This window comes from Vipera berus (genome assembly GCF_964194415.1).
Source record: "Vipera berus genome assembly, chromosome: 1".
Lineage (NCBI taxonomy): Eukaryota > Metazoa > Chordata > Lepidosauria > Squamata > Viperidae > Vipera > Vipera berus.
This window is the reverse complement of record NC_138202.1, coordinates 279,634,641-279,657,052: the sequence shown is the minus strand read 5'-3', so window position 1 is coordinate 279,657,052 and position 22,412 is coordinate 279,634,641. Positions and strand designations below refer to the sequence as shown.

Genomic DNA, 22,412 nt, shown 5'->3' with positions numbered 1-22,412 from the left:
TTCGTCTTTTTCTTTGAATAAAAGATGAAGAAGATAAATCTTTTCATGAACTGGTCTGATTGTGCTAAACAGCAAGAAGGGCACAAGTGCAACGCACCTTTCACCTTCTATTCATGTCAAGAGCTTTCTACTGTAATATTTATGGATACAATATTAGTAAAGGAGGGTTGTGTTCTAGATGAAAGTTACTTTTGAAACCCAAAATAAAAACCGATATTACTTTGTTCCCTAGGCCTGTTGTGCATATAGCCTCAAGATATGTACAATAACACGGCAACCAAAGTTAATAAGTATAAATAGCATGGCTGGCAGCAGACAAAATTGCTACTGTTGAAATGAAGCCAAATAAAGTCACCTTGTATTGAAGGGAAAGCAGTCCCTTGCTAAACAAGACAAGTTGTCTGCCCGTGTCAGCAGAGAGCTGTCCAGCGGCTTCAACAAGTGGAAAAGTTTGTAATGAGCCTTAGGAGACGGGCTCTTCTGCTCAAACTTTCTAGTTTACTACCTAGTGGGAACGTAAGAACACAGTTCTATCATCCCATTCTGCTCACTGAGCATCGTGGAGCCAGAGCGTAAGTTTCTAATTTGCGTCTTCCACATTTTGGGAGCTGTTAGTAATTTGGATTTTAGTAAATCGGAAATTAAGTTAGTAAATTAAGTTAGCACTTGAGGGCAGGACAAGAAACAATGGATGGAAGATGGGACATTCAACCTGGAAAATAAGGAGGCATTTCCTGACTGTGAGAATGATTAATCAGTCAATAGCTTGCCTCCCAGAGTTGTGGGTGCTCGATCACTAGAGGTTTTCAAGAAAAGACTGGATAAACATTTGTCCAGGTTGGTGTAAGGACTCCTGTCTTGGGCAGGGAGTTGGACTATAAGACCTCCAAGGTCCCTTCCAGCTCTCTGATTCTATTTTCAAATACTTCATCTGCTTAACATATAATAAGATTTTTCTTTTGATGGTTTTCTGAAACTGAGTTTCACTGTGTATTTTTATTATTGGTATTTTGTTATAGTGAGGTCGCTGGCTCCATTAAATCTGTATTAAGGTTCCCACACACATGCGTGTTAGTCATTTCCAATTCTAGGGGCCGGTGCTCATCTCTGTTTCAAAGCCGAAGAGCCAGCGTTTGTCTGAGGACGTCTCCGTGGTCATGTGGCCGGCATGACTAGATGTTACCTTCCCACCATAGTGGTCCCTATTTTTCTACTTGCATTTTTACGTGCTTTCGAACTGCTAGGTTGGCAGAAGTTGGGATGAGTAACAGGCGCTCACTCTGTTACGCGGCACTCGGGATTCGACCCGCCAAACTGCCAACCTTCTGATCGCCCATTGAGCCACCACGTCCCTTTCAAATCTGTATTAGTTTATATTAAATATCCCCTGATGTCTACCATGGATGGTGTTTTTCCTTCTTTTATATGAGATCCCTGTGAGATGTCAGCTTAATCCATTGAAGGCATGGCATAGGGCAAGAATCTGAAGCTATATAATGCATATATAATTCATTTAGATAATGCTTTATATGAATCAAATGTGGATTTATTTGAATCCCAAACGTAAGAAAAATTAAAAATCATAACAGTTCCACTTTTTATTCCTTCAGGCCTGTACACAAATATTTAAAAATTCACGATCTCATCTACATTTTACTACTTATACATGTAAGAAATATGTTAGTGCATTACTAGTGTGTGGAGGATGATTGAGTGTAGTATCTGTTAATTCTCTTCACTAACCTCTCTCTCGGCTGCTGATTTTATAAGGTATGGTCCAAATTCAGCTGTGAAATACCCCCTCTTTTGGTTTGTTTGAATAGGATGCCATACAGCAAAGACATAGAGAGAAAAGTCAAATTTAACAACCTCTAGAAAGTTAGCATATTTAACATTTAGCCCAAACTGAGATTCAAATCAAGACAGTGAAAAAATAATGCCCAGTTCTTTAAGTACTTCTATAATAAAAGAAAGCACTCTGAAATGCAAACATTTTCCCTGTTGATATTTTTTTATCTGCCATAAAGGTTAGCAAGAAGGTATCTTTGAAGCAAATGGCATAGCGGTCCATTTACTTTGAGTAATTTGGCCTTAAAGCAGCTATTAAGAGGGAAGAGCTTCTGCAAGCAGAGGCCAGAGTGCCACACAATCACTCTTGCAGAATTTTCCCTGTTTCAGCTGATATTCTCTCTCTCTCTATTGCTAGCAAGGCATTTCCTGTCATTTGTTTTATCTATTCCAGTCTCAGGCAAGAATTGCATAGCATTTACTGTGCAAGCAAGTAGATTTGAGGAAGAAATAGAGCAAGGAACCAGAAGTCTTTGCTAAGGGATTTGGCAGAATGAATGTCAATATGAATCTGTATCTTCAGCTAATGAACAAGGGCATATAGCAGGCTAGGTTTCAAATCGTATTGTAAGCGTATGGGAATGTCTCTGAGATGGTAAGTTTCTCTCTGCGCTAGAAGGCTCATCAATAAAATGGAAGCACATAGAACTCCTGTTCCAACAACAGGTGGCAACCCCAAAGTAGGGGTGCCCTTGCACAGGTTCATCTTGGGCCCCAGTTGTGCCCTTTCCTATACATAGAGGCCTTGCTTATGGACACACATTCCTTTGGCTGTTTTTCACACTTAATGACATTTGCAGCACTCCCACAATCAGGCACTTGGCAACTGACTCATATTTAGGATGGTTGCAGCATCCCGGGGTCATGTGATTACCTTCTGCAACCTTCTGACAAGAAATGTTAATGGGGAAGCCATATTTACTTAACAACGGTGTTACTGACTTTATCAACTGCTGTGATTCACTTAACAACTGTGGCAAGAAAGGTCTAAAATAGGGTAAAACTCAGTTAACAAATGTCTCACTTAGCAACAGAAATTTTGGGTTCATCTGTGGTCCTAAGTCAAGGTCTACCTGTATGCGTGAAGATGTAAGTTCCTGATCTTTGAAATTGTGCTGTAGGGAGTGTTGTACTAAAACAGAAGTTCAAGATTTTTGAGAATAAAATAAGGGGAACAAATCAGATATATCACCTTAGGCTTCTAGGTGAAGTGGCATGAAACAAAGGGGATTTGGTACTCTGCAACCTCAGATTGCACAGCGTAGTGTAGCTGCAGAGAGTGATGATTCCAGCATAAAATAAAATAAAAAATAAAATCATTCCTTCTCCATTTTTGGTTGGAGAAGCTGCTATTTGCATTCATGGGAAGAATGTATTTTCTGTTCTATTCTGTTCACAGTCTTCATGTGTTTTGTAAAAACTTAAAGATCCAAAATGTGACTCATGCTTAATGTATCCTAAAAGTTTAAGCAAAGGTTCAATGTTTCACACTCTAGAAAAGAAGACTGAAAAACTAGCACAGGCCTTCTCCAATCTAAACATCCCCTGTAGGGGCTTAAATTTCCAGAGTTAACCAGACAACATACCCACTGAGAATTTTGGGAATGGGTTCAAATATCTCAATGATGGCTAGATTGAAGCCAGCACGTTGCTATTTCTTGCTCACTACAAAATATTGTTCCTGCTTTTTTCTATATTTTTAAATAAGTTTCTGGCCGGGACAATAATTTATTTATTGCTTCTTAAAAATCACAAATCCTCACACTTCTTCCAAATGAAAGCAAATATACGTATCCTAGCATAATGTTGCAGGATACCATCTGGGTTGGTCACCGGGACCACAGTTTAACCTTCCGGGTTTTTGGACTCATGCTGGAGCCCATCTTCAGAGAACTTCTCTCTAGCCTGGCTGACTGAAATATATCCGTAAACAGGCCATGAGAGATTAGACAGGACAAAGGAAGAGATATAAGGTAGGCTCCCATCTGGGTCGGTCACCCAGAGGTTTTGTCATACCTTCCTTTGTCCTGCCTCATCTCTCATGGCCTACTTACAGATGTATTTCAGTCATGTTGCTTTCTGCTCTCTATTATCAATAAGGCAACTGTGATTAACCTTCAGTCCAAATTCTTTTTTTTTTAATTTTGCTTAATGAGAATAACTATATGAAGGAGAAAAGGTTAACTAAAAGCAGTGAATTTTAGTGCGATGAAGTCGCTAAATCCTTTGGCATTAGTGCCTGACACCTCAAGAGCGATTATGTGGTTATACGGATAGAGTTCTTCAACACTAGCTTAGACACAAGAAGGATAAAGGTCTTACCTTCACATCGGCATTTTAATTATTTTCAACAGTTTTAGATTTGAAAAAGAGTGGAAGGGTGAATCGGTATTTATGAGCGTACTATGACATCAGTGCAATAGATTTGGCTGATGCTATTATAAATCTTTATTCTGGGATCTTTATGCAAGTCCTAGCAACATTTTTCTATAAATGAGCTTATTTCTAGTGTTCATATAAATCTCAGTGCTGAGATATTTTTTTTTAAAAAAATTAACATTTTAACCAATTTTGATTTATGTGTGTTTTTAGAATCTTGAACTTTCATGGTAGTGTAATGTAACTAATTCTCTAGGGAAAATCTGGAAGGTTTCAGTGCCTTTCCATATAAGTCAAGTAACACTTATTTTCTACTCTCATTATGGTTCTTCACATTTATTGCTTTGTATTTCATTTTATATAATGTATATGCTAATAAATATGGGAAACAGGAAGATATTATTTGGGTGGAATATTGGTTTCTGTATATAAACCCTAGAAGATTCTGTTATATTTTAATCATCTGTATCCACAGATTCTAATCCGGCTATTCTCATTCATTATCTGTACAACTTGTGTATCTATATAGCAAAAAAAAATGTTCATGGCTAACTCTTCTTCCTTACTTCCATCACATGTTCCACCCACACTACCCAACTCAGTCTTAAGGAGCAATATTGCCATGGCATTTTGTCTGCTTGATCTTTCTCCCACATCTTCTGTTGCCTCTCATCAGCTCATCTTTGGGTACCATCTTACTCCTGGATGTTCTGGATTTCATGCAGGACAGTGGCTTTGGCACTCATGAGACTCTTTCTGGCTGTTGTACAGTCTCAGGGTGTGGCTTGGGGTAGAAACCTCTGTACATTGTGAGGAGCTTCTGAGTCTTCACATCATCACCTTCCGTGTCCTGCTTTGGCCAGCTCATTATACCATCAAGATATATTATGACTGGCAGAGTATTCATGTTGATGGTATGGATCTTGTTCTTCCCATTGATATGCTCTTCAGGACTTGTCTTATCCATCTTATCCTTTGGTGGTTCCTATGTAACTGTATGTCTAATACATAGTCCACTGGTTGGTTGGTTGGTTTGTTGGTTAGTTAGTTAGTTGTTTGGTTGGCTGGTGGATGGATGGATGGATGGACAGAGGGAGAAAGAGAGAGAGAAAGCGAAAGAGATGAAAGAGTATAAGGTAAAAAGTATAATATACTGGTGTGTGGGTGTATTTGACCCAAGATCACAAAACTGCTGAGACTGGCTGTGTAGAAAATCCTCTTCTGCTAATTTCCCCATTTCTCAGCAGCTCACATGTGTAGCATTCTTAATCTGTTCTGAGATGCAGTATGGAATATATCCCTTCTAGGTTCACAGAACTTTATGATGCTGTTTAAGCAGGTTATCCATTGTTGATGCTGTAACTATGTCTGTTCTTGCAGTACATCATTCTGAGCAAGTCAAAATCAGTTCTAATCTGCACTTTTTCTTTTACTGCAGCAGGCTGTCCAGACTCCTTGATTAAAGAGCTGCATCATTTCAGAATTCTTGGAGAAGAGCAGGTGAGTGAACCTCTGAAAGATATTGACTCTGAAAGATGGTATCATGGTGCCCTGAACGATAGACTCTAATGAGACAGCTTCTTCTCTCCCCAGGGAAGCATGGTATCTCATGTCTTTCCCAGTGCTCTGATATTGGGGAGCAGAACTCCCATATGTGACTTATCTCTCACTCCCTTTCTTTCAGATGATTTGTCATTATTCTGGGTATCTCTCTTGGTACTTTATTAATTGATATATATGCACGACCAGCCACAGCTTTTCAACTCAGGATCCCTGTAGAAAACAGGCAGTAAATTTACAGGTGGACAAATAAGATGGTAGAGACTGCCTGAGTTATAAATAGTTGTGTGGTGTTTCATCCTTTCTTTTAATTCATTTGGTTAAGATCTTTAAATACTATGTATCAACTCGTTACAGAGTTTCAATTCGGGACACGATAAACACTGATTTCATTATTCTTTTGTATAACATATCTATCTTTTTACTTTTTTGAACATAATCCCGAACGGACTAGGAGTTGATCAACTCACTTAGTATGATTTGCATTTCTATTATTTAATTTGCAATTTCCTGACCTCAGACAATTTGGAATGCAGCTGTATGTCAAAATCCACACTTTTAAAAAGTTTGCCATGCATTTCCATCTTTAAACAGCTATACAAAAATGGGAAATGAGGAGTATTGGGCATATCAACCTTATTATGGGAATATTTTTGAAAAATGCATCTGTTAAGAATTGTAACAAAAATATTGATATTAATAGGAAAATTCCTGGAGGAAAATTTGTTTGATACTAATACAGCTCTTGGTTATTTAGAAGGACCTGAAACAGAACATTGCAATCATTGGCATGCAGTTAACTCAGTTTCAAAATATTTTGAAATAATTTAGAACTATATACCCTTTATTTGTCAGGTATGACATTTCACAAGTATCAATCTTGTTCTTTTTCTTTAGTTGACTTAATGAATTTTTAAGTCCTTTTCATGATTAGCAAAGACAGTTTCTATTCCCAAAGTTTTGTGTAGAAGTACTTTAACCATTTAACTATAGGCCACATAAATTTAAACACTGTAGAACAGTTGCTCATGTGCCTTGTTAGTAAAATTGTCTTATAAACTATTTTTGAAATAAATTTTTGATAGTCCTAATTTCCTCCACTTGCGCGGATTGAGGAATAAACTATCTATTTTAGAGAACAGTCCTAAGGATGAGGGAGTTAGGGACAGGGCTTATGTCTCTAGCTATTCCAGATTGATTCATCCAGGGTGCACCTAATATTTTACTTTTTAGAAAAATAGTAGCTAAAGAAAAGTACAGGTAGTCCTCAACTTATAACCATTTGTTTAGTGACCATTCAAAGTTACAATGCCCTGATGATTGTTACAACTGTCACAGCGTCCCAAAGGTCATGTGATCAAAATTCGAATGTTTGGCAACTGGCATGTATTTATGATGGTTGCAGTGTCATAATGATACCCTTTTGTGACCTTCTGACAAGCAAAGTCAGTGGGGAAGCGAGATTCACTTAATAACCATTCATTAACTTATTAATCAACTGCAGTGATTCACTTAACAACTACAGCAAGAAAGGTTGTAAAATGGGGCAAATGTTACTTAACAACTGCCTTGCTTAGCAGTGGAAATTTGGAGTTTAATTGTAATCATACGTAGAGGGCTACCTGTATTTCTAACATTAAAACAGGGAAATTTTGCCAGTTGTGGAATTTAGTGCAACTTTACAGCACCAAAACTGTGATTTATTCTTCATGTGTGCTAATTCTTTTCTTCAGATAAGCGATTTCTCATTATTAAGTGAGCCATTAATAAATAAGAAGTTATGAAATATAGGGAGACGTATGACAGCATATTAGCAAGTACTATATATCCATATCTTATTTTCTGTGTGATTATTAATCCTATTATGGATTCGTACATTGGATAGGGAGCTGAAATTGATGATTCCTATTTCCTTTCCAAATGTTGCTTTCTGTGCTTCTAGCAGATCATAATGTGAGAGTTTGGGAATTTGTTTGTCAGGATGGGGGTGCCTCTATTTAGAGACTGTATAGCAAGCAACGAACAAAAAATGAAAAACCATGCATTATTTATTTATATAATCTGTTTAGCTGCCCCTCTTAGAAACAAGTAGCTCTCAGTGACATGCAACAAAACTAAAACATTTTTTTTCTTTTTACGACCCTGCAATCCCTTTTAATCAGGGTGGAGTTGGGGCAACTGAACGGAGCTGCGGTGTTTTGCTGGCCAGATGCCCTTCCTGACACCTACATGGAGTTCTCAGCAGATATTTTCTCTTTGCACCCTGATAGAGAAACATATGTTGCTGTCTAAGATTGAACTCCCAAGCTCCTGAGTGTGAAGCGAGCGTCTTCTCTTCTAGGCCGCTATGCTGCTCAAAACTAAAACAATAAATAATGTAATGATAATTTACATTATTTTTAAAAATTAAAAACTTTAAGAATAAAGTGAAAATAAAGAATAATAGATGAAGAAGCGATGTTAATAATAATGGAGCCATCTCACTAGTTCACCTTCTCATGGAAGCCCCAGGTTACCTGGCATAACCAGGTCTTGAGGGACCTTTGGTGGCTTAGAAGAGATGAGGGCATCCTCACCTTTGGGGGAGAAAATTCCACAACTTGGGGGGGTGTCATAGCCAAAAAGGCCTACAACTTAGGGGTTGCTGGATTTCATTCCCTAGAAAATAGAACCTGTAATATGCACACACTGTTGGATGGGACAAGAAGATATCTGACAATCCCTCAGATAACCTGTTCCCATGCCATATAGGGTTTTAAAAATCAACACCAGCACCTTGAATCTGACCTGGAAACAAACTAGTAACCAATGTAGTTCACGCAGCAGAGATGTCTTCCATTGCTTCTACCAGAAATACAACATAACACAATAACTGTGCACACTGCTACATCTTGGCACCAGCTGAAGTTTCTAGATATACGTCAAGGACATCCCCATGTAGAGCGTATTACAATAATCCAACTGGGAAGTAACTAGGGATGAGTGACTGTGAGCAGGGCCCTTAGAATAGCTTAATTCCACTATTAGAATCTCACATTTCATCCAGGGAAGTTGTCATTATCTGCAACAAAGGAGAAAGATTATATAGGATTGGAAAAGAACCCTCCCTGAATTTTTACAAGTCTTTGGTTTACGTTGATCATTTCTTATGTTGCAGGTAGATAAATCCCATGTTAGTTATATTCACAGAACTGAATTTAGAAGAGATTCCAGGCAGACAAGTGTTGCCCCAGCACATCTTTTGAAGAAACTCAAAACAAAACCTCTCTGGCAGGTCCACACATTACTATGTAGATATATATTGAGTTGATTGAGCTTGAAAAAGAAACAGGGTTCATTTCTTAAAGAAACATTTTAAGTTCCTTCAGGATAGATTTTTTTTTTGCAATCTAGAGTTTTTCAGAAATACTGTCTTCAATATGTGTGGGTGCTCCTAAGCTGGGTAGGTTATTTCAATGCAAGGAATCTGATTAAAAGCATGTGTTCTATAGGTACATCAGTAGCATATTTTGCAACTGAATGGCTTTTTGTTAAAATGTAGGACTTGTATTGACAGAATTATATGAAGTGAATGGAGAGAGAGATGAAATTAAAAGATACATTTGAAAATACTGATCTAAAATACAAAAGACAACTTGGTGACTGAATAATGAATTAGGTGAATGTACATAACATAATTTTGTTTCTTGAGTTCATCTACTCCTTTTTTTGTCCTTGGAAAAGTATAATAGAATGGTTTGGTATGGTTCCTATATAAACATAATCTTCAAGGGGAAAACAGATTTTGTTTCCCAAATTGAATCCAGTGAATCAAATTTATTTAGTTGTTTGTTTGTTTGTTTTTCAAAAGCATATAGTAACTCTTACCAGGATAAGATAATCCCAAAATCAAGCCCTAATTAACTTTAGATTTATGATTTATGGTCAATCATCAAAAGGCTGTGCCAACCAAGACCATAAATACTTTAATAAATAAGAAAGATATTAGGCTGTAAAACCCAAATGTACAGAATTCTTTATTCCCCTGGGTGTCGTACTACTTCCATTGGTACAGAACAGTGCATCACAACACATAATTGCTAATGAGATCTTTTTCTATACTGAAAGTAAGTGATAACTTGCCTAACTGATATACAAGTGTTAATGTATTATTCTTATTTTTGATTCAGGATATTGTGCCTGGATGAAAGCTTCAGAATGTACAATATTTAAATTTCACATCTGTAGTTTGTTTTCCAATAATTGTTTTTGTATTTGTCATATTCTCCAAATCTAGATGGTCCCAGTGGATAGAGAGAACATTATAGACTAACTGTTGTTTGCTAAAACTCGGGGGTGGGGGGAAGACAGGGAGATTATGTCAATTCCAATGGAACTATATCTATGTGGAGGGAATTAAGCAGTGGGATACCCAAAGGTTCTGTTTTAGGCCCAGTACTCTTCACAAATGATTTAGATAAGGGAATAGAAGGGGAACACATCAAATTTGTAGATGAAACTAAACTGGCAGGAATAACCAACACCCCAGAAGACAGACTTGAACACTGGGCCCTATCTAACAAAATAAATTTCAATGTAGAGAAAATCCCAAAGGTGCTTTTTCATGAGGCAACTGGACTTTCTTGGGGTTGTTGTGTTTTGTTTTGTTTTGAAGAATTTCACTTTTCATCCAAGAACCTTCTTCAGCAAATGTAGAGAAAAGTAAGAATTCACACTTAGGCAAGAAAAACCAAATGTATAGGTACAGATTAGGTGAAACCTGGCTCAATAGCAGTAATTGTGAGAGGGATCTTGGAGTCCTAGTGAACAATCATTTAAATGTGAGCCAGCAGTGTGCAGCAGGAGCCAAAAAAGCCAATTCAATCCTTGACTTCATTAAAAGAGGGATTGAATCCAGATCACATGAAGTATTAGTACTGCTTTTTAAAGCCTTAGTAAGACCGCACTTAGAATATTGCATCCAATTTTGGTCACCGTGTTATAAAAAAGATGCTGAGAACCTGGAAAGACTGCAGAGAAGAGGAACAGATGATTAGGGTGTTGGAGGTTTAAACATATAAAGAACGGTTGCTGGAATTGGGTAAGTCTAGTCTAATGAAAAGAAGGACTAAGGATGACATGATAGCAGTGTTCCAATATCTAAGGGGCTGCCACAAGGAAGAGGGGAGGTCAATCTATTTTCCAAAGCACTATAAGGCAAAATAAGAAACAACTAAGGAGAAATTTCCTTAACAGTGAGAAAAATTAAACAGTGGAACAGCTTGCCTTCAGAAGGTGTGGGTGCTCTGTCACTGGAGGTTTTTAAGAAGAGACTGGACAGCCACTTGTCTAGAATGGTATAGGGTCTCCTGCTTGAGCAGGAGTGGAAGACCTCCAAGGTCCCTTCCAACTCTTTATTCTGTTCTGTAAAACTCCTGGCACCTTACTATGAAATAAGATTTTCTGTATTGTCCAGATTAATTGAGTTCATTAATGAAAGATGTTACATGTTTATGCTTTATTCATTAGAATATGTTTTTCCCTCCTTTCAGTACAATCGCTATCAATGCTATGGTGCAGAAGAATACGTTCTGCAGATGGGGGGTGTTTTGTGTCCCACTCCAGGATGTGGAGCTGGCCTGCTTCCTGAATCAGAAATGAGGAAAATTGTCTGTGAGCCAAGAAACGGACTGGGTTGTGGGGTAAGAAAAATGCATCTTCCAAATAATTTTGCATGAATCAGTTGAAATTTGGTGTCTGTGTGTGTGTGTGGGGGGGAACTCTGATATTCTTATTGCTGACTCTGAATCTTAACAGAGGAGAATCCTGACCTATAGATCCTAATAAACAAATTTAACTTAAGATTGCAGTGCAGAAGTGACCACTTTGTCATGGAGAATATACCTGTCCCAGAATGCCTGGCTTGAATTGGCTTGCAAAATTGCTGATCTAAGTGAAGACTTGGATTGTGCAAATGACAAGGCAAGAGCATTGACACTTTTTAAAACTCCTAGCAGTCAGCAAAATGTTAAAGGATCCAAAGCCAAAGATTTGTTATTTTGTTAGCAGCACTCTCTTTAAATAGGTTCAAAGGGAGGGAGGGCAGAGGCAAGGATAGAAAAAGTGTCAGGTAAGTAAAATGGTTTGTATGTTTTGAGTAAATCAATGAAGATTAATGCAGGTTAAACGACTATGCTGAACGAACACTCTTTTTAAATAACCAGAATCAGAAAAGAACTGGAATGAAACAGCCACACAAAGGGATTGCATCTTTCTTATTTTTGTTCTGTCACTAACAGTGTTGTCAGATAACAATATCCTTCATGGAAAGAATTAAGAAAATTTAGGATACACAGGTGACATTTTTAAATCTGCCTCTGGGCCTTGAAAACGATGTTTCATAATGCATTTAGAAAAATATAACAGCACAGTTCTTCAAAAATACAGGCAAAGTACACTTCAGAAGTGTTGAAAGGAAGAATTTTGTATGATCGAATAAAACTCAACATCAAAATTTATTGTTCCGAGGAAAATCAACACAACACCAAACAGCCCTTCCTTCCTTCCTTCCTTCCTTCCTTCCTTCCTTCCTTCCTTCCTTCCTTCCTTCCTTCCTTCCTCTCCCTCTCTCTCCCTTTCTTTCTTTCTTTTTTTCTTTCTTTCTTTCTTTCCTATTTTCCCCACAACAACAATTTTGTGAGGTGGTTTGGGCTAAGAGAGAGAGTGACTGGCCTGGAGATACCAAGCTGACTTTCATGGCTGAGATGGGATTTGAACTCAGTCTCTTGCTTTCTAGCCTGGTGCCTTAACAAATCAGTTTACATGGTAAATTATTAGGAATATGTTCCCAAAACAGTTTGAAAGGCATGGATTGTATCTCAGCCAGATCATTTCCTAGAAGTTTGAGAGCTTTCTCCATTTAATTCAGTTTTTTTAGTTACTAGCGATATAAATAGCTTTTGTATGAGCATCAATTCTTATCAATTCTTCATTTCTATCCACTTTCTGAAACTGAAAGAAATATTAATATATTTGGAATAATATACATTACCAAAATGTATAACCATTATGCTGCAATGTTTTTGTTGTCAAAGGCCAAACTACATATATTGGATCAATTTCCCTGGAGATAGATTAAATGACTGGTTTAGTATTAAATATTTAGGATATTTTATCCCTTTCATCAAAAAAAAGGATGAAAGGAAATTATGTATCCTTTTGTTACCATAACAGCCTTCTGCATCTGTCAGTACTGTTAATGTGAAGAATAATTATTGGTTATACTAATAAATTCCAATAAACTTCTAGAAGTTAGGTGGGATTGACACAGCAGTAGAGCATGTGAAATAGTGTTCCCCAAAGCTGAGACAAGCTGTAATTATAACATAACATAACATTATAGATGGTTTGTATGAGAAAATATCCTTGCGTATACATGTAAAACCCATCTAGTTATCAAATTTATACAGTATATGCACAACAATAGATTAAAAGCGAGAATATAAAAATAGCAAACATAAAAGGCCATAATAATAAATATCTGAAAAAACTGGATGTATTTACTTATTTTACTCATTTAATCCACATTTAAAGGCCACCCAACTCTGTAGCAACTCTCGACAGCCTGCAGATAAAAAAAGAAAAATGTGCAGATACAAATCACAAAGGTTGTGGCCAACCAGAATAACAGGACACCTTCAGCCATTCAACAGACATAGCAACATCAGCTGTCCTTCCACAACGCTACCCCAAGGCTTAGGAGAATGTCCAGATTTTTAACAGGGTTGTGGCTGTACAAATCTCTAGTGGGACATTATTTTAAAGCAGGGGTCCCCAACACCTGGTCTGTGGGCCACCACCGGTCCGCAGCATGCCAGCAAACAGGCCGCACAAACAAGCAAAGCTCCATTCTCGGGATGCAGGCAGTATTGAAAGCCACACCCCTTGTGGTCTGCGGAAAAACCTTTCTCCATGGCACTGGTCCCTGGTGCCCAAAAGGTTGGACACCACTGTCTTAAAGGACAGGTGCTACAACAGTGAAAGTATGCTTCCTGGATCCCACAAGATGACACAGTTTAATTGATGGGACATCATTCTACTTGTTCTTCTCCTGTAGCAATGGTTGCTTATATAATGTTTATGTTAAAACAGAAGCAATTCTGTGTATAACTTCTGTATGAAAAAGAATCACTGCTACTAAAGTGACTACTGCATATTCAAGACAAATCAAAATATCATATCATATTGTTCGGAGATAAAGGTGTTTCCAAAGTTTAATATATTATAAGGAACCCTTTCATCTTTAAATAATGCTCCCTTTGATTTTTCTGCAGCACTAAATATATATATAGAGAGAGGGATAAAGATTGGTGCTCTCTCCAATGTTTATTTTGACCCAGATTTGTATGAGCAAGAATATTTTACTATTCTGAATGTTCTATTAAGGTGTTAAGGATCTGGCTTTGCTGTTATATAATCCATTTTTACTTTGTTTTATGCATAAAAATATTAATTTGATTTTCCAAAGTCCATTGCACACAGTTATTCCATCTTCATTGCTATTCATAAGGCCAATCTCTTGCTTTCGTCTCTAGGCAGAAAAAACTGACATGTTTAACCAGCAAGAAAATATGCCTCTGTTATCGCTTGGTACCAACTAGCATAACTACTAGGAAAAAAAAACCTGGATAGTCAAGGATTCGATAAATAAAGCTCTTTTTTTGTCTTGTCTTAAAAGTGGCTACAAATTGCTTGTATATTTATTATTCAAACTTGAAGTCCCTTGGATTCCGATTAGCTTGGGACTAGTGCCAAGAAACATTCCCAGTACTAATTTTTATTTGGGTATTCGAAAGAAAGCAAACTAAGTAAATAGTTAAATAAGATTCTTAATTCCTTAGGGAATCCCCTCAACACCGACTATACCATAAAACAAAATCCAAACATATTTAGACTGCACGTATCAAGTGTCAGAGACATCATTCTGGTTTATGTCTAGCAGCAGTGCCCAGAGAGGCGGTTGAAGCTCTTCATCCATTTTTCAGTCTTGCTTTAACTCTGTTTATTTATTTGCTGAATCCAAGCAATTTGCAACAATATCCATCCCACTTATTTGTGGAGCTGCCTACCCAATATCTAAGCTGCAATCTTAATGAGTTGGCTATTTGCCATTTAAAAATGACAGAAGTGAGAACCATTCTCCCATCATGCAGGGTTCTTATTTCATTTGTATGTCCCTGGATCCTATATAGCTATCTAAGACTGCTATGATTTACTTTGATTCTGAAGGGTTGTTTTTTTTTAAAAAAACACAGACTTTCCTGCATGGTGACTCTGTTTTTATTCGTATTATGGTTGGTCACACAGTCAGCCAGATGTTTAGACTGTATATGGCATTTTTTATCCACCTGTTGAGTCTTTCCCCGTGGATTTGGATTAGGCAGATATTATTGTTTGATGGTGTGGTATTGCAGGATGTAAGCTGTTCCAAGTAAAGCCACCTTTTGCAAGTGACTGGTGGTAAATTTGCCAATGCCGCTGGCATTCAAGTGATGCTCCAATTATTTTGGAATAGCACCCAAGGGGCCTATTACTATTGATACTACCTTTTCTTTGTTTTGCCACAGTTGTTCTACTTCTATTTTCAGGTTTTGAATTTTGTGGGTTTTTTTTGGTTGTTTTTTTTTCTTGTATTCTGCTATCTTCAGGTACTGCTATCCATTCTTTTTTATTGACAGTTGTTAAGTCTGGGGTGTTATGTGGCAAGTATTTGTCAGTTTGAATTCTAAAGCCCCATAGCACTTAGCTTCTTCATTTTCTATTATGTTCTCTGTTTTATGGCCCCACCAGTTCTTGCTTGCAAGCAAATGGTACTTCTTGCAGATATCCCATTACCTCATTGTTGCTACTTTGTCATCCCGTTGTTTGTAGTCAGTCTGGGTTGATTGGAGCCCTTTAGTTTTCTTTGGTTTTTCACTCATGAACTCAGCTGATCTTAATATGGCACTATAATAGACTAGCAGTTTGACCAAGCTGAAGAGAGTTCATGACATAGACTGCTAAATAATATATTTTATTTCCTTTTCAGTATATGTAAGTAACAATGCAGATATTTGTTTCCTGTGAGATTTTTTTTACTATGAATTTCTATCTTTCCCATATAACTCATAGACTATAGAGATGAGACACAGCTGATAACTGACAGTTTAGCAGATAGCAGTAGTGTTTCTTTGTTAGTTTCAAAATAATTAAATATTTCCCATCAGTGCATTGGCTTGCATGTTCATAAAAAACTAAAGTTGCTTTCAAGTCAAGTTCAATTCTTGATTATTATATGGATGCAACTATGCCTTTTTCTTGGCAATAATATGGAAGTAGTTTGCTACTGTCTTCCTTTCAGCTGCTTTTTTCAGTTTAGTGAATATGAAAGAGAGAGAAAGAGAGAGAGAAAGCGCATTATTTCAATTTTTAGCCTAATGCTAGTCAGTGTAGTGTTGTACTGTAGTTAGTGTTATTTACAGAGATCTTGTTCCAGCCATTCTCTTTTGGTTAATATTATTTCCTGGTATTGTTTTAAAAATGAAATGAAGCATCAAGAATCTTGTGTACTACCTTTGAAAGAAAAATGGAATGAGATGTGTATCATTATGTATTTTTGTTGTTGTTGTTGTTGAAAATCAACCCTAGCATTTAGAGAACTGTTAGCAAAGAAAGTGTAAAGGTGGCCATTCTTCTATCTTATAATTAGAATCTCCTATTGCTTTTCATATTTAATTTAGATTCTGCTTTAAAACAATACCAAAAGGTAAAACTGAGAACATTTCTGAGATTAATAGCTGGCTCACAGCAGAATTGTTTTAGGACATTATATTGGGATTTTTTTTTAACCCCAGGAGAAATGAAAATGAGATAGACATTCTCCATTATTGCTAAATGCTGAGTTGCTAGCATTACACCATAAGCACAAAGCAGGAAATCTGTTCATCTTTGTTCTACTGAGTGGACAGTCTAACCCAGGGGTGTCAAACTCAATTTCACTGAGGGCTGCATCAGCATTGCGGTTGCCCTCAGGGGGCCGGGTGGGTATGGCCAGGGTGGGCGTGGCCTACTGGGTGGGCGTGGCTAGAGTGCATATGGCCTACTGGGTGGGCGTGGCCAGCTCTAAATCGTTCGCATCAAGGGTGCCTATGGAGGCCTGGGCAGGAGTGGGACAGATCTGAGGGTCTGTGGCAGAAGGAGGGTCTCTGGGCCAGGGCCAAGGCAGTGGGGGCCGTTCCCTCACTGTTTCCAGGATGGCTTCGCAGGCCGCATGAAACCACTTCGCGGGCCGGATCTGGCCCCCGGGCCTTGTGTTTGACATGTCTGATCTAACCAGATTGAAATGGAATTCTATCTTGTCAGCTCACTTGGTTTCAGTTCCGAAGCAAATTACTCCTTTCTTGAAACCTAACAGGTTTTCTCTAGAATAATTAATATCTAATAAGATAATTATCTTCAAGAATTAAATTAAATTTTCCAAAGAATGTATTTTAACTATACGGCTTTGGAGCCATGGCGGCACAATGGTTAGAATGCATTATTGCAGGCTAACTCTGCCAACTGCAGAAGTTCGATCCTCACCGGCTCAAGGTTGACACAGCTTTCCGAGGTTGGTAAAATAAGGAGTCAGATTGTTGGGGGCAATATTGTGATGTTTTAAACTGCTCAGAGTGCTGTAAAGCACTATAGAACGGTATATAACTTTAAATGCTATTGCTATTTCCTATCAGTTTGAAAAGGAACCCAGAATTGGATTTTACTGGTTCCTTTGAACTGTATCAAAATTCATGATGATTTATAGTAGATATTTCAACCAGAATGGGAAAGTTATTCCTAGATTAGAAGATGATGTCCACAAATGAATATAAGGATCTAGTTATTTATTTGCCACTTAGACACAATTACCCAATTTGATGATCCCCTTGAGATGAAAATTTTAAGAACTTCAGTGCTAACAGCTGCCAGACAGAGGAATGCTGATGTAAATGCTTTTCTTTTTTTTTTACAAATAACTGAGTTCACAATGTACCAAGAACTTGGAATATTTTTTTAAACTTTCATACATGCATAATCAATTCCCAAAGCTTTCATTTTTGGAAAACCCATTAAAATTAGCAGTCAATAGTTACTAGGAATGCTTTTGTTGATTTCTACGTCTCTCTGTTTCTTATTATCCCAACCTAAAATTTACTGCATTCCTTTTCTGTATTAGCTGCAAGTTAAAAAGACATCTACACAAAAGATAAAATCTCAAAGAATCCTCTAGGGCATAAAGGGGCCTTTGCTACTCTCCCACTGACAGTATATAATTTGCAACTGACTGCATTTGAAAACAGATAAGGCACATCAAGATGAATCTAAACATTAACATAATTGAGGACAGAAATGGCAAGCTTTTGCTTTGAACAAAAAGCTTCAGCAGCGCTGAGTCATAAAAGATGAAACATTAATGTAATCAGCCGAGACTGTCAACTGACTGAGAGCAACAGAGACCAACGACAGGATCCCAATTACAGCACAACCTTCTCAGAACAATCATCTACGAATCGTTCACACTGGAACAAGAATAATTCACAAGCTGCAATGATGAATATTGATTACAAGTATAAAAGCAGCTGAGCTGAACTCTAACTAGGCTTACCTAGTTGGTTTTGCAGAAAAGGCATTCTATTAAAAAGATATTATATTCCTTTTACTTGTAACACTGTACATGAAAGTCATTTAATCATAGAGAAAAGATAAGATATTAGATAAAGGAGAAGATTAGGGGGAGCCTATTAATTTAGGATTTACTTGCCCAAGCTTTAGATATGGCAAGTACAAACAATATTGTCCTTGGCTGTCATTTAATCGGTTAAAATGATGAATAAGTTAGTTTTATCACAGTCAGATGTAAAAGATTATAATAGCTCAGTGTCCTCAGTGGGCATTGATTAAGCCTCTTTTACCTAGTTTGGTGCCTTTCAGTTGTTTTAGACTGCAACTCCCAGAATTCTCAGCCTCAGCCATGTTGGGAAAACTTGATCAAGCAGGAATAGTTCTGCCTTAAACACAGGTATCCAGAATGGGAATCCAGAAGAAACTCATTTTGAAGACTATCTAGATTTTCTATATTTAATACGAGACAGAGAGAGAAAGAGAGAGAGAGAGAGAGAGATGGAAGGGACCTTGGAGGTCTTCTAGTCCAACTCCCTGCTCATGCAGGAGACCCTATACCAGGGGTAGGCAACCTCAGCTCTTTTATGACTCATGGACTTCAACTCCCAGAATTCCTGAGTCAGCATAGCATAGCTGACTCAGGAATTCTGGGAGTTGAAGTCCATGAGTCATAAAAGAGCCGAGGTTGCCTACCCCTGCCCTATACCATTCCAAATAAGTGGCTGTCCACTCTTTTCTTAAAAGCCTCCAGTGATGAAGCACCCAGAACTTCTGAAGGCAAGCTATTCCACTGTTAATTGTTCTCAATCTTAGGAAGTTTCTCTCCATTGCTTCTCTCTTAAGTTGTTTCCATCCATTGTTTCTTACAACATTTTACTTTTACAGCCTTTTACTTTTAGCTACTGAAGAACAATTCATGGTTGTTCCAAACCGCAGTTTTAATGGGAATCAGTTTACAGATTCAGATGCATGCCTTCTCCTAGATAGTGTTTAAAGCCATCTCTGTGTCCCTTATTGAGAAATGTATGGATTTGCATTGTAAATTAGTGGCGTGAAGTGACATCAAGTCAAATCACAATAAATCAGGAAAGTTAGAGACTGTGAATGCATCTGAGACATGTTGTGAAATTAAAATATATGTTTCCGTTCAATGTTTTGCCATTCTGCAATTTTAGACAATCGGATGATTAAAGGAGATCAAAGTTATATTACCAACAGTAAAAATAAAGAAAATATAATAAACACTTAAATGATCTTGAAAAGAAAACAAAGTGATTCAATTAAATATGACATGATTCTTTTACATAGAAGAGAATGACATGAACAAATTGTGTTGTCGAGGGCAATGGACAACTTTAATTCACAGAGAGTATGAAAAGGACTACACAAGCAGAGACTGTCCGGGCATAAAAAAATATCTTAAAGAATAAGGGGGGAGGGGGGGGAATCCCACTAGCTTTAAAATGTCCTTGAGAAGGAGCAGTAAGTCGTCCTTGGATAATCATATCTCAGTTGATTGTGTTCTATCCATATATTTCTCTTAAATTAAATCATTGCTACCACTAATGAGTTTTATTTTTGCCTTTCCATGGCTCTTCTGTTTAATCAGATGACAGTCAGATCAGTGATAATCTATTCAGCAAATAAAAAAAATAAACCAAAAGATCCAAGAAAACTTAAAAAAAATTGTCCTACGTATTCTGATGGATCAAATGCTAACAAAAAAGCATAGTTAAGTTGGTCGTACAACTGAGGGTGGTTTTAGGAGCCTTCTTTTTTTTCTGTTAGCAGAATTATTTCTATTTTATTCATTTGAAGGACATATTTATAGTTGGAAAATGTATATTTCACTCTTCAAACAATCGTCTCTCAGAGAAGCTAAGATAAATTTAATATATTAATAACAAAAGGAGAGCCAATTGCTTATAAATGCAAGATCAAAACATGCCAGATGCCAGTCTCTTCTTTAAAAAACCTCCAGTGTTGGAGCATTCACCACCTCTGGAGGCAGGTTGTTCCACTGGTTAATTGTTCTAACTGTCAGGAAGTTTCTCCTTAGTTCTAGGTTGCTTCTCTCCTTGACTAGTTTCCATCCGTTGCTTCTTGTCCTGCTTTCAGGTGCTTTGGAGAATAGCTTGACTCCCTCTTCTTTGTGGCAGCCCCTGAGATATTGGAACACTGCTATCATGTCACCCCTTACCCTTCTCTTCATTAAACTACACATACCCAATTCCAGCAACCGTTCCCTATATGTTTTAGCCTCCAGCCCCCTAATCATCTTTGTTGCTCTTCTCTGTACCCTTTCTAGAGTCTCGACATCTTTGTTACATCGTGGTGACCAAAACTGGATGCAGTATTCCAGGTGTGGCCTTACCAAAGCATTGTAAAGTGGTATTAGTACTTCACTTGATCTTGATTCTATCCCTCTGTTAATGCAGCCTAGCACTGTGTTGGCTTTTTTGGCAGCTGCAGCACACTGCTGGCTCATACTGAAGTGATTGTCTACTAAGACTCCGAGATCCCTCTCACAGTTACTACTATTGAGCAAGGTACCACCTATACTATACCTGTGCATTTGATTTTTCCTGCCTAAATGTAGAACCTTACTTTTTTCACCATTGAATTTCATACATGCATAAAATCTTTACAGTTAAAAGACTTAAAACATGCCAGAAAAAGACCAGGCTCAGGACCATCCATTTTTTTTTGTATTTATCCTTTTATTTATAATGTTTAGATATTATATAAGTTCTTTTTTACAATAAAAAAAACTAAGGAAAGCCCTAATTTCTGTAATCATAAAATCTAAAATAAAATACGTAACAGCATAAAAGAAGATACAAAAAGTGAGAAATTTGGAGCATGAAAACAGCTATGTGAAGACTTATAATCCAGGCATTATCTCAGACTTGCTACATCCAAACAGTTATTTTTACAGGTAGTTATCTAGCCATCATCAGAAACTTCCTCAAACTCATATCATCTTTCTTACGCTTTTAGTTGATATGCCGAGATCTAGCAGTTCTCTTCCAGAAGTCTCTGGTCAATCCATCAAATGTATTTACTTATCATCATGATAATTCACTTTGTTATATCTCAGTTTATAGATTTACAATATCTTGTCCACCAGCAAGATATAAATGGTGGTAGTGGTGGTTGATCCTGAATTAATCTACTGTAAGATTAAAGTCTCTTCATTTAAGATTATGAACCATAATTTACCGTGGAGGTCCAGTGTGAATTCATAGATAAATTTTAGATTTCCAGTTTTAGAATTGTCACCAGCTGGATTCAAACTGATGGTGAGAAATTGGATCACCCTATTCATTGCCCAGCACCTAGGTAGGTAGATAGATAGATAGATAGATAGATAGATAGATAGATAGATAGATAGATAGATAGATAGATGCATACATGCATACATGCATACAAGCATACATGCAATCAGTTCATAGAAATTTGACCCTCCAGTTTATTATAATTTCTTAGCCAGAACAATAGTAAGTTATACTAGCCATGGCATTTTCTACAAGTAATGCTTATTGGATGCTGAGAATCAGCAAAAAGCAAGCAAACCCATTTTCCTGTCCTCTGAATTCCTTAAGTATTTCCAACATTTCAAGAGGCCATTCTGTGAATGCGAGTGGAGCAGGGAATGACTTTTGCCCCAGCTTTACTCAGTCAATGGTGATTTTGCAAAAATGCTTTACATGCTTTAAAATATATGAATGTTCTTGTGTTTTTTTGCATTCCAGAAGACACATTTAGTGTTTGTTCCAACCAGATCTGGATTTAATTGTTAATAAATGATCTCTTGCATGTTTCCAGTCAATACCAAGCTGAACAACTCAATCTTCATTTCCAGTGTGACAGTAGCTATTGAAAATTGCATTAAAGGACATTTAACCCATAGACAGAGTTCCAGCTGAAGGGTTGACACATGACAGAAA

The 22,412-nt window shown here is 37.3% G+C and overlaps 1 protein-coding gene across 2 annotated transcripts in view; it reads left to right on the top strand.

The window, feature by feature from the left end:
* Positions 1 to 22,412, top strand: part of PRKN (parkin RBR E3 ubiquitin protein ligase) — a 740,731-nt gene that overhangs the window by 617,800 nt on the left and 100,519 nt on the right. For both annotated transcript variants that reach the window (XM_081314791.1, XM_081314790.1), the window contains 2 exons: positions 5,666 to 5,727; positions 11,319 to 11,468. In XM_081314791.1, coding sequence (XP_081170917.1) covers positions 5,666 to 5,727; positions 11,319 to 11,468 — 212 coding nt within the window. The remainder of the gene's footprint in view (positions 1 to 5,665; positions 5,728 to 11,318; positions 11,469 to 22,412) is intronic.